At 30.6% G+C, this 11626-nt stretch overlaps 1 protein-coding gene across 1 annotated transcript; it reads right to left on the minus strand.

Moving 5' to 3' along the window:
* Positions 1 to 1297: 1297 nt before the first annotated feature.
* Smp_129930 (sodium-dependent neurotransmitter transporter,putative) lies at positions 1298 to 11383 on the minus strand (the record flags this gene model as incomplete). Its single annotated transcript, XM_018792125.1, has 4 exons — positions 1298 to 1457; positions 5409 to 5592; positions 8734 to 8908; positions 11288 to 11383. 4 exons carry the CDS (start codon positions 11381 to 11383, stop codon positions 1298 to 1300), a joined length of 615 nt encoding a protein of 204 aa, XP_018644132.1.
* Between the last annotated feature and the right edge of the window lie 243 nt (positions 11384 to 11626).

The following is an 11626-nucleotide window of genomic DNA, read 5'->3' on the forward strand; positions in this document are numbered from 1 at the left end:
CGAGCGAATAGTTTCACAATATTTGTGCACCGAGTTGATTTAAGATATTAAATAGGAATAATATATTTGTAAAATCTCAGCGATTTAATTTGAAATAAATTCCACGTTTCGCATGACAATCTCGTCCAAACATGTTCAAGAAAATATAATCAAACATCAAAATTATCGATTATAAATAGGTACACGGTTCTTCGGTTCATTGTACACTGAATAGGTCATCCAATCAGCATTAAAAACGTTTAAACTAGGTATATGTATTAGTGTGTAAGAGATTTGTGATGTGAAATGATAATGGTAATATAACATATTGTATATATACGTAAGTGGTGAGAGGAGAAATTTTTCGTTCACAATATATTGTCTCCTGTCTGTGAATTAATTGATAATTTTGATGTTTGATTATATTTCCTCGAAAAAGCTTGGACGAGATTGCCTGACGAAACGTTGAATTTATTTCAAATTTAATCGCTGAGATTTTACAAATATATTATTCCTATTTAATATCTTACATCAACTCGGTGCACAAATATTGTGAAACTATTCGCTCTAATTGAGCCGAAAGTTCTTATATAGCTGTTTAACTGTGGTATAGGAATCTGCAGGAGTTTTCATTTAAGACTAGACTAAGATTCTAACTCAGGACCTAAAGGCCTACCAGCGAGTGCTTATTATTCAGATCACTGAATCTGTATCCAGTAGCTTATATTCCGAACATTTCTTTTTGATAAAGAAAGTTACTCCAACCTACAACTACACGCCACTCCCTGGTTGAAATAACCTAAAGTTAGTACAAAGAGAAAAGTAAAGGAAACAATCATCGTGAAGTGACTTAGCGAGCTAAAGTCGAAATATTCACTGTACATGTTAAAAATCGTTAGAAATGGGACACGGATAATTATTTGTCCTTAGCTTAAGTTTTACTGAATATATAATCCAAGCTTTAGTTTGGCAGTTTAATTCATCTTATACTATGATAATATTGATAATTCGTTGTCAAAGTTGATTGTAATAAAGTATTGTGTGTAATAAACACCCATCGTTGCCAACAATTATGGCCAACGGTTATTGAATCTTACACTTCAGTAGGACTTGTTTTAATAAATAGTAAGCAATTACTTAATGTCATTCAACGTGAATTTTTGATTTAACTATATATAAAGTCAATAGAACCGTACAGATTACAGATTTGACAAGAAAATATGTTCTTATTTCTGTAATCGATTTATCAAGTATATCGACAGTAAATGTGTAATATACATCTTCGAATATTTATCAAACCATAACTCAAAACTTCATTTCACTTAGGGCAATAAAACAACTCAACAAAACTGTATTGACATACTTCTGCAAAATTATTGAAAACTGCTAAACCTTCTTCTTCTGTTTTCGGTAAAGGATATGCACAAGATATATAGAAATAATAGATACACCATCCAAGTACGACAGGATAATAACAACTGATTAAAAAAATACGAATAAAAGACCAAGCTCAACGATATGATATTTTCTGTATAAATCAAAGTTTGTAAAAAATCAAAATTTCAAAATGTATCAAAATTTAAAGTAGTTAGTAAATGTAAAATGTTTTGTATAGTTCGAAAATAGTTGTCATCAATAAATGTTCTGGATTTGATACTGAGAATAAATTTATGTTGCCATAAGAAATTATAAAATGGGACAGAAATTATTTTCGGCTGCTTCATAGTTATCAATTCGTCATCAGTTGATGCTATTTACATAACATCATTAAGTTTCAAGGAAACGGTTAACAAAGTTACTAATTGTAAGCAAAGATGGATGGTGGCTAGCAGTGGAATCCAGTAAGTGCGTTTCATCCTATTCGAGACTCGTCGGCTGGGTGTACCTGCATCTCAGAATTAATGTTCACTCTGGGACTCGAACCCTGTACCTTTCGCTTCAAACGTCATCGTGTTATCCACTCAGCTACTGAGTCCTGATAGCCACTCACTACTAATTATTACTACTAATTTATTCAAATATAAACTGATATATTTCAGTATATTCTGCTAAATGAAGCTATCTACTTTATGATTGTATAAACTATGAAAAGTGTAGGTGAAAACGTTTGCTTCGATTATTTTTTTTACTTTGCATTTATCACTTAAAAGGTGGTCGCCTTCACTCTATCTACCTTATTGAAGTAGCTAGGTTTAAATCTGTTGTTTAATTTTATCGTGATATAAATATACTACACAGGAATGAAGTAATTCAGTAAGATGTACACATATTAACTCTCAGAAAAATCATTTATCTACTTATTTTATTGACTGATGTTCACGTTAGTTAGCTGGATAGTTTGTTTTGATAATGTAGGTCAAGAATTTAACTAACTTCTACATATTATATATATATATATATATATATATATATACATCAACTCTACACTAATTACTATTGACTTCAGATTCTTGGTATCACAAAACATCATTTCATAACATAAATTTCATTATATCTATCTTATTTTTATACTTTATATATGCTTAGTCCATAACACCTTTTCTTCAGTTTAGTGTAATTATTCATTGATCTGATGTACTTACCAAACTATATACTTAGATATTATCACAAGTTAGTTACTAATGATATACTCAAAGTAATCTCATTTAAAATGAGTCAAGTTTAATGTGACTGAGTCTTTCTTACAGAGTGTACCACTTTTATTAAGTAGAGTTAATTCTTACTAAGAATCTATTTGAATAGCAAGTTTGTTTAATTATATGTTTGACATTTATTTCATATAAACTAAAGAAGTTCGCTTTTCAAATTATTTCAGATCAAGCATAATTTAAATGAGCTTGACGTAGAAATAAATCTATATGTAATAAATTTTATTTGTTAATGTTGAACAACCCAGCAATTGGATTTATAATGAACCAATTTAGAATAATGTGCATGTATAAGTAATAAAATATTTTTAAATGAAAACATAGTGAATTGATTAGGTTCGATCCTAATTATACAGTAAACTTCACTTGGTATTGTTTGTTTGAATCTTTTCATTAATGTTTAGGACTGCAATTGATCATTCTCACCCGATTCCACCAGCGAGTGGTTATCAGGACTCAGTAGCTAAGTGGATGAGATGGCGTTTGAAGAGAAAGATACCGGGTTCGAGTCCCAGAGTGAACATCAATTCTGAGACGCAGGTGCATCTACCTGACGAGTCCCAAACAGGACGAAACGCGCGTCCTGGATTTCACTGCTAACCACTATCCATCTTTGCTTATAAAGTGAACTGTTTGGTATAATAAGTGAATGAATCAAACTTTATTTTATTTTACTAATTATTTTATATACTGAAAATTTGGTTGTTTATGACTGTTGTGTGGCTAACGTTTTATGATGATACTGTGAAAGTGAAAATAATATTGGCCAAGTCATAATTGGTATATGTTATGAGAGTTAAAACTCTATTTTCACTATATAATTAATGGCCACTGATAACTATCTTGAAAAAGAGTTTATCTGAATGGGTCTCGCATACAATAGTTCAAGTTTTTTGTACTAATACATTATAAATATCTTAATGTGAGGATGTAAGGCTTCATTTGTTCATTTTGCCAACTTCGTTCACATTATATAACTTTAAAGAAAAGCAAGTTGTATGTGATGATACGATCTGTCTGTTTTAAGATAAAGAAGTTTCCTGGTTTTACTTATCGTGCAAAAGCAATAACTTTTAAACGAATAATATTGTAATTGAAGTAATTCAAGAGGTAATTACACGTTTTTGAGTATGTCATCTTTTATGGGTATCATGATTTAACAATTTCAAAGGTTAGAAGCGAAATTTTTTTATGTGTATTCAGGAGCCTGAGAACATGAAGAAAGCTAATTTTTTTCTCTTTTAGTCATCAATAGTGATGGATTTTTATAAAGAAGCCAAACTACTTGATACTATGTTGTAATATTGGATACAAAATTAAAGAATAAATCTAATGTGACGTATAAAAACCTATCCAAAAGTATATCAAAGACTCAATGGCTTATTTGATGTTCATATATTGAATAATATCAATAAGAAGCCGATTGTAAATTATTAAAATAAAGACGGTTCGTTATCTTTCAAACAGAACTCCTACTACACACGAATTCATTTTAATAGAAAAAGAATTAAAATTCAATTTACATAGCAAATATCTCAGGACTTTAGAAATCATCTTCATTCTAGAACCAACACTTAAGGAAATTTCAGGCAAAATGTCACATAAATTATGTAAAAAAAATGCTTCATAAATTGGTAAAACAACAATATCTTTCTTCAAGTGTGTCTAAAGAAGAATTCGAAGCTTTTGGCTTCTTATAAAAGGATAGAACGATTATCACTATCAAATTTGATAGAGGCAATGCAACAGTTGTTATAAACTAAAGCGCACACAAAGAGCCCATGATAATACATCTACGGAATCATATCTAGAGACTGATTCAAAAAATTATATAATGGTTAAAAATTTAGTTAAAACAGATACAAATGAACGTAGAAAAGAACTGAGACCTTAAATAACTATTCAAATGAAATATCTCGGATTAGTTCTGTAGTTTTAGTTAATCACACTGTATTACAGAAGAAAACCAACGTTTCTTGAAAATACACAAATTAAAGCGTTCCGTGAATCAACCAACACTCTTCGAAATCCTTTGTATCAAGTTAAAGGAAGATCCATTTCATATCTACATAGACCTGCGTTCACGCTAGACCTTGTCGACTATTATTGATTCTATATTGGAGAGTCTTCTTGTAAGATTTTAGCTTGTACCAAGGGACATTTAATCTACACTAAAAGATTGCTTGAAAATCCTGTGGAACTGGCAAATTTATAAATTCTTCCGGCAATAGCAGTATAGACCATATTGAATAAATATTAAGTCAACATTAGGAATATCAAAATCGTTCTGAAAGTTTTTTCCAACTATATAAGAGGTAATTAGCGTGTGCGTTTTAAGTAATAGTAGATCCCTCTGCCCTTAATAGGAAACAATGCCTAAAGATTTATGCAACATTGAATCGTTTATCACAACCACAACAGCTAATTTTATTCATTTCTCACACAATTAACTCGAATTCACACCTAAATTTTAACTCTCAGGTAAAATCATCCTGACCTGAAGGGACAATGCATTGACATTGGACCTATTTTGGTTGACTTAAATATTCTACTTTGCTCCATTATACTATATAAAGTTGTGTTAATTTGATTTTGTTACGTTTTATGTACTCCGAAGAAGTGGCTTAGATTAAGTTATGAAATATCAGAAATTTAATTTTCTACTCATTTAGACTTCACAAATATATCATTATTTTATTGTTAGTATTCACAGTTATTTTATACTACTTAAATTTATCTGAATAAGTCATTTTGCTGAAAAGGAAATATGAAAATATTTACCTCAGAAAGAAAACAACTGTTACCATCCATGCACCTAACCAGAAGAATTTTTGTCCAAAAAATTTACAAAATGCCACTGGAACAGAATTCCGAGTAAATCTTCCAAGTGAATATTCCACAATAAGAATTGGGATAGACCAAAAAAATAGTATTAAAACCCATATAATATAAAATGTTAATGCACCTAAAATATAACAAAATAAAAAGTAATAGTTATGAGATAACTTAAATCATATCAAAACATAAGAGCTGATGAATGATGAATATTACTTTACACAGAATTTTTTATTAGACAGTACACCTACGAGTTTTAATCTGTGCTTGAAATAATTGAATAAGAAAGATTGGTTCTGCAAAGAGTTCTCTTTTCGGCAAATTCATTTTTGAAGCTGTAAAATTGCAATTATATATACCTACTTTTTCAGGATGATAATATTTACAATAATAATAACAATAAACTTCTGTTAGACATGGTGACGGTGAGGTAGAATTAACAAAGATCATTAGCAGCCGTGGCTAAGAAGTGGAGGAAACGCCTCAATAAGAAGTTCAATAATAGAACACCCCGTGAACACAGGTCACTCAATCAAAACGGACTCTACATTCAAAGTCATCTACAAGGTAAGTAGAAGTCTTTTGAAGGCAATTATATTCCATCTTCTTATCATTGCATAATCAATAGCCATACATCTGGGAAAACCAGTATTGCGTGTCCAAAAGAGATCGGTACAACTTCCTCTTCTTCCGTGGCCCTTATGTCTTATAATTTCTCTTTTCATTTTTTTCACACTCTTCTTCCTTTATAGCCATCTGCTTTACCTCCTATCTTATCCTTAAACCTTTTACTTCCAACTGGTTTACTTCTGTTTCTATGATCCTCTTGATTACATTTGATCTTAATTTCAACATTTTATCTTATCATGCTGAGCCATTCTTTTCCAGTGATAATTTCCTCATCTATCTTTTGATGAATACTTAAGCAATCAACAATCAAACGATTATTATTTTCTCTGTTTAAAATTTTTTAAATACCATTGTTGATTCTAACTGTCACCATGACTAACAGAAATTCGTTGTCATTATTATTGTAATTATTATCATCCTGAAAAAATAAGTATATGTAATTGCAATTGTACTGTGATGTGGGTTACTGATATCCACATAAGTGGTATATAACAGTGATCGGGCATTGAATGTATTTCAGTAAAAGAACGATAAGGAAAGAATGGGAACGAGATGCAATTGGTATGAAAAAGCATGAACAATAATAATCGGAAACTATGAACTGATATTTACAGAAGGAACGGTCAAGATTGAGACAATTGAGTGATAGTTTGCAAATTAACTGTTTACTGTTTGGTTAACAGATTTTAGTGAGATATCCTGTAATTTTAGCTTAAATACATTCGATTGTCCCCACTCGTATTCTCATTCACTACAGTACAGCTTTGAAAATGAATTCACCGAAAAGAGAACTCTTTGCTGAAACAATCTTAATATCATAATGGGTATATTCCATTTACTAAAATAATTGGATTGTTTCTGACGATCAGTTCTAAATAAATGTTGATAATTCAAGAAAAACTGATTTAATTATCAGTTAACTATTTCTCATAACAATTAGTTATTCAATATGAAGTTTTCTAGTAGGTAAATTACCATAAATTATGTAAGAAATCGTTACAGTCGATTAATCATTATTCTTTTCACGTAGACATAATCATTAACTTGGATAAGTTGAAAATCACAAAGTTGAAAGGGGGGACGAAAGTATATTTATTCATTACACAATAATAAGTAATCAGTAAGCTGTTAATGAAGTAAAAAGGTTTAATTTATTTTCTGAGAACAAAACTCTTATCATCACGTTTAAATTGTTGAGAGAAAACTGAATTTAACGGGTTTTGGTAATCTATTTGAATGTCACAAGTTACTAAAAAGATGAATTCAATTTTCAAAGCTCATACGTTATGTTCATAGTAAATAAATAATTGTTTCATAGACATGATCTTAGACAAAAAAAATAAAAAAAGTATTGTAAATGTCCAAGAAGTCTACTGATAAAGGTTCATCTATCAAGCAGTACATGTCAGCTAAACCCTAATTCGGAATCAGACCATGTGATTAATATCTTTGTTGTCTTCAGGATGAAGAGTTTAACATGGTTTACTTTAGATATTTACGTGGTATATATTAAATCTACTTTAAATATTTCGTGTTTTATTCTACTTCAAGTTATATATGTATATATGAAGTCACTTCTAGTTTTCACTTGATATTGTTTACTTGAATCTTCCGATTGTTACTTAGGACTGCAATTGATCAGTCTCTTGTTTGCATAGGTGCATACTGTGCGTATTGCCTCGATATAGCCTTGATTCACGAGCATTATAAGCAAAGATGAATAGAGGCTAGCAATGGAATCCAGGACGCGCGTTTCGTCCTATTTGGGACTTAGTGGCCGAGTGGATAACGCGATGGCATTTGAAGCGAAAGGTACTGGTTTCTACTCCCAGAGTGAACATCAACTCTGAAATGCAGGTACATCCAGCTGACGAGTCCCTAATAGGACGAGACACGCGTTCTGGATTCCACTGCTAGCCACTATCCATCTTTGCTTATAACAATTCTATTTTTGTTTATCTTAGCCAATACACACCATGAGTACAGATGTACACTTTAGGATAGCTGGCATCAAAATGATTCTTTAATATCATATCTACTTAATATAGTACCAATGTACATTAGTTGACTTGTAATGTATATAATATTAAGTAGTGTAATAAAATACATGTATACACTTCATATCTGATCTATTAAGCCGGATTTACTGTGCGAAAGTTAAGAAATATAGGATGACGAAAGATCTTGGTGGTGCTATGTTCTCTGATGTATAAGTTTTGGTTAAAGAGCTTTGATTTACAGTATGGATAACATCTTCAGTGTTTAGTTGATTTAGAAGTGAGCTTTTCAGTTATTCCACAAGTTTTATACCATTTCATTCTAACAACTGTGTTTGTGATTAGCTATCATCATAGATTTTATTGTTTGCATTGATTCGCTTGTTCATGTTGTCTTTATTTATCGACTGACCTGTGGTTTCGTGATTGCATGAGTTCTACCTTATGGGTTCATATAGAGGATTTATGTAGATATGAATATTGATTACTAATTGATTAAGATGTCATGATTGTAGAAATTCTCTGCCGTCTTTAAAGTTTCTGCTATACAGAATTTCGACACCTATAGTTGATGGATGCCCATGGGCATCGATATCATAGATTATTAGTGACATTATGTGATATTTATTAAAATGTATACGTACCACCGGAATTGCTATTAGTTGCTAAAACACGTGGAAAGCGCCAGATATTTCCCGTACCTACAGCACCTCCAACGCATGATATGATTCCACCAATGGCGGACTGAAACATAGACTTTTCTGCTGTAACTTGCAGCTTGATGGATGATGAAGATGTAAAAGAGGTCCCATCCGTGTTCTAAATAATAGTGATCAGAATACCAAAATGTAGCAGGTTACTAAAATCAGTTCATAGTCAATTCATAATATGCAATAGCTAATGGAATCATATTCTTCACGAAATAGTTGAAAGTTACTTTAAACAAATAATTTCAATTTAAATCAAACTCCAAACTTTATATCCTAAACAGTTGATCTGTTTTTAATCCGTAATCAGACTTTGTTTCTGTCATCCAGATTAAATGGTTGCTTTTAAACACAGACGTTATTGATTGATGAAATTTCTATACATCTAGTTGACAGATAATACAAAGTAGATAATTTAAAGTCCTCATGGTGCACAACTAATAATGAGATCTAGTCTTTGCAAATATACTGAAGCTATAACTACTAATCTATGGAGTCTTAGTTTGTATTGCAAAAGAAACATTTGACAGCTCTTTTGTTAATGAGATCACTAACCCATCAAAGCTAAGCATTCACTGAAAACCTGGTAGTACTGGGCAATTGTTTCTTATTGTATAGGACTCTTCAGCAGTACACATCCTCGAATCCTCCTCAAAAAATTTATTCCAAACATTTTAAGTCTTTCTAATCTATACAAATTTAATGTTAACAAACTGTACAGCTAACATCTAAGTTTCACGGAGATCTTCGAATTACTGACTAGTTGTTTTTGCTTATTTTCTCGTTCCAACATCTACAATAGTTTGTTGATATCCTCATTGATTTTTAGGAAATTTTACTAGGTAAAATCTGTCATATTGGCAACACGATTTTAAAAATGTTTATTTTTCCAAGTGTTTCTCTATTCTCAATACAATGTACCAAATAGCATTCATCTAACTTAACTATAAGTTGACTTCTTTAAATAAACTAAGGTATCCTAACATTCCTAATTATTTGTGATCAACTGTTTGTGTAGTCATACGAGCCGAATGTATTAATGTTGATCAGTCATAGATCATGGCTCTTAGTGTTTTCAAGCTTTTTTTTATGTTACTTGAATAGATCGATCAGTGATCTGACAAAGCAATTCTGATGTTTAAGGGTATAATGTGCACAAAACTAACCAAAAGCAAATGAGTGCAAGAATATTTATCATTAAATGTATAACGTCAAATCATTATTAATGCGCAGCTATTTTTGAAAGTCACTTTTATCATACACTGATAATGGTTTAGAAATTAATAAAATATAACAAGCGTTAGATGATCGTCATGTATTATACTGATTTACTATCAAATGTAGCAATGACGTATCATACTAAACTTGGTGATATTATTGATGGCGCGTGTTGAACAGTTTAGATGATGTTACAAAGACAAAGATGGACTTCTACGGTATTTATGTATGAGAAAGATACAATAGGTAGTTTATATACGATCTCTATGTAATAACAGAAATTAAAACATTTAAATACCAAAACTAACTCATAAACACAATATAGCTAACAAGGGATTCTTACAACTCAATTTCTTGAAATGATTAAAATGACCAAAATGTTATAGAATGACGATGATGTTAAGTACTCTGGGTAAAGTAGCCAATTATGGTCAGTTAGAGAGCCAGTGTATATATAATGCTTAGGTAAACAATCTGGAGTTAATTTAATTTACAACAGTGAATGTACTGATACATCATTAGAAAACTTTACGAAGTGAGCAATAAATATAAAATTAATGGGAAGAAAAATTATTAATTGAATATCTTCTCATCACATGCATACCCAGTAATGATATTTTGAACGTTTCAACACCTACTTCAGAATTAAGAAAAGTTCTATAATCACTGAAACCAACAAACTGACGATATTCAAATATGTAGAATATCTTAAGTCTCCCAGGCATTTGTTTTTTAAGGCTGACCAAACTATCTTCTATGGAATTATATCAGTAAATGGAACATGACCTCACGGATGATACTAAGTAATGAAAATTACGTATTACATTGCCGTGAAACTAAAAACTGTATTTCACTTCGTGATTATTTTCAAATACTATCCATAATCTGACCTGTATATCTAGAAGAGATGTTGTTATAGAAAATATTTACATATCTTAGATATTTCAAAGCCAAATTTATCGTGTTCAACTGATCTTCCATAACAAATTTAATTAATAAATTGAATTAATCATGTACAATCACTTTAAACTTAAAATATGATTCCCTTGTTACAGGTATGCCTTAGATATATACTTTACAGTATCTCTTTAAATTATACTACATTATGACTGAAGATTGCTCATTCTACCCAATTTAGTTTTGGAAATTGTTTGTAATAACAAAGGTTTATACAACAGAGCTTCATTGGGTCGTGTTTCAACACTGGGTTAAATTAAAACTATTTATCAAATTACATATTTGTATGAACAAATACATTGTACTTTAAACATACTTGTGAACTAATTTCATTTAGATTAAATTTATCCGTATTGTTACAAGTGTTGGTTGACTCTTTTCCAGCTTTCATGATATTCAGTGATCTTGTCATTTCTAATTGTATATAACCGTGGAAGAAATAAACCAACGTCTCTGTTTATATTTTAAGATAATTTAGTGTGTATATTATATTGCTGATGTTATTGGTCAGTCAACTACAGTATAAAATAACTCAAATAATAACTGAATAGTTTTTACATCTTAGCATATATATATATATATATATATATAAAGCTGGCTTTATTTGAAATCCCACCTTACTGAATAGATTGTCAAAGTATTTCCGCAAAGAATT

This window comes from Schistosoma mansoni, assembly GCF_000237925.1.
Source record: "Schistosoma mansoni, WGS project CABG00000000 data, supercontig 0719, strain Puerto Rico, whole genome shotgun sequence".
In the NCBI taxonomy this organism is placed as follows: Eukaryota; Metazoa; Platyhelminthes; class Trematoda; order Strigeidida; family Schistosomatidae; genus Schistosoma; species Schistosoma mansoni.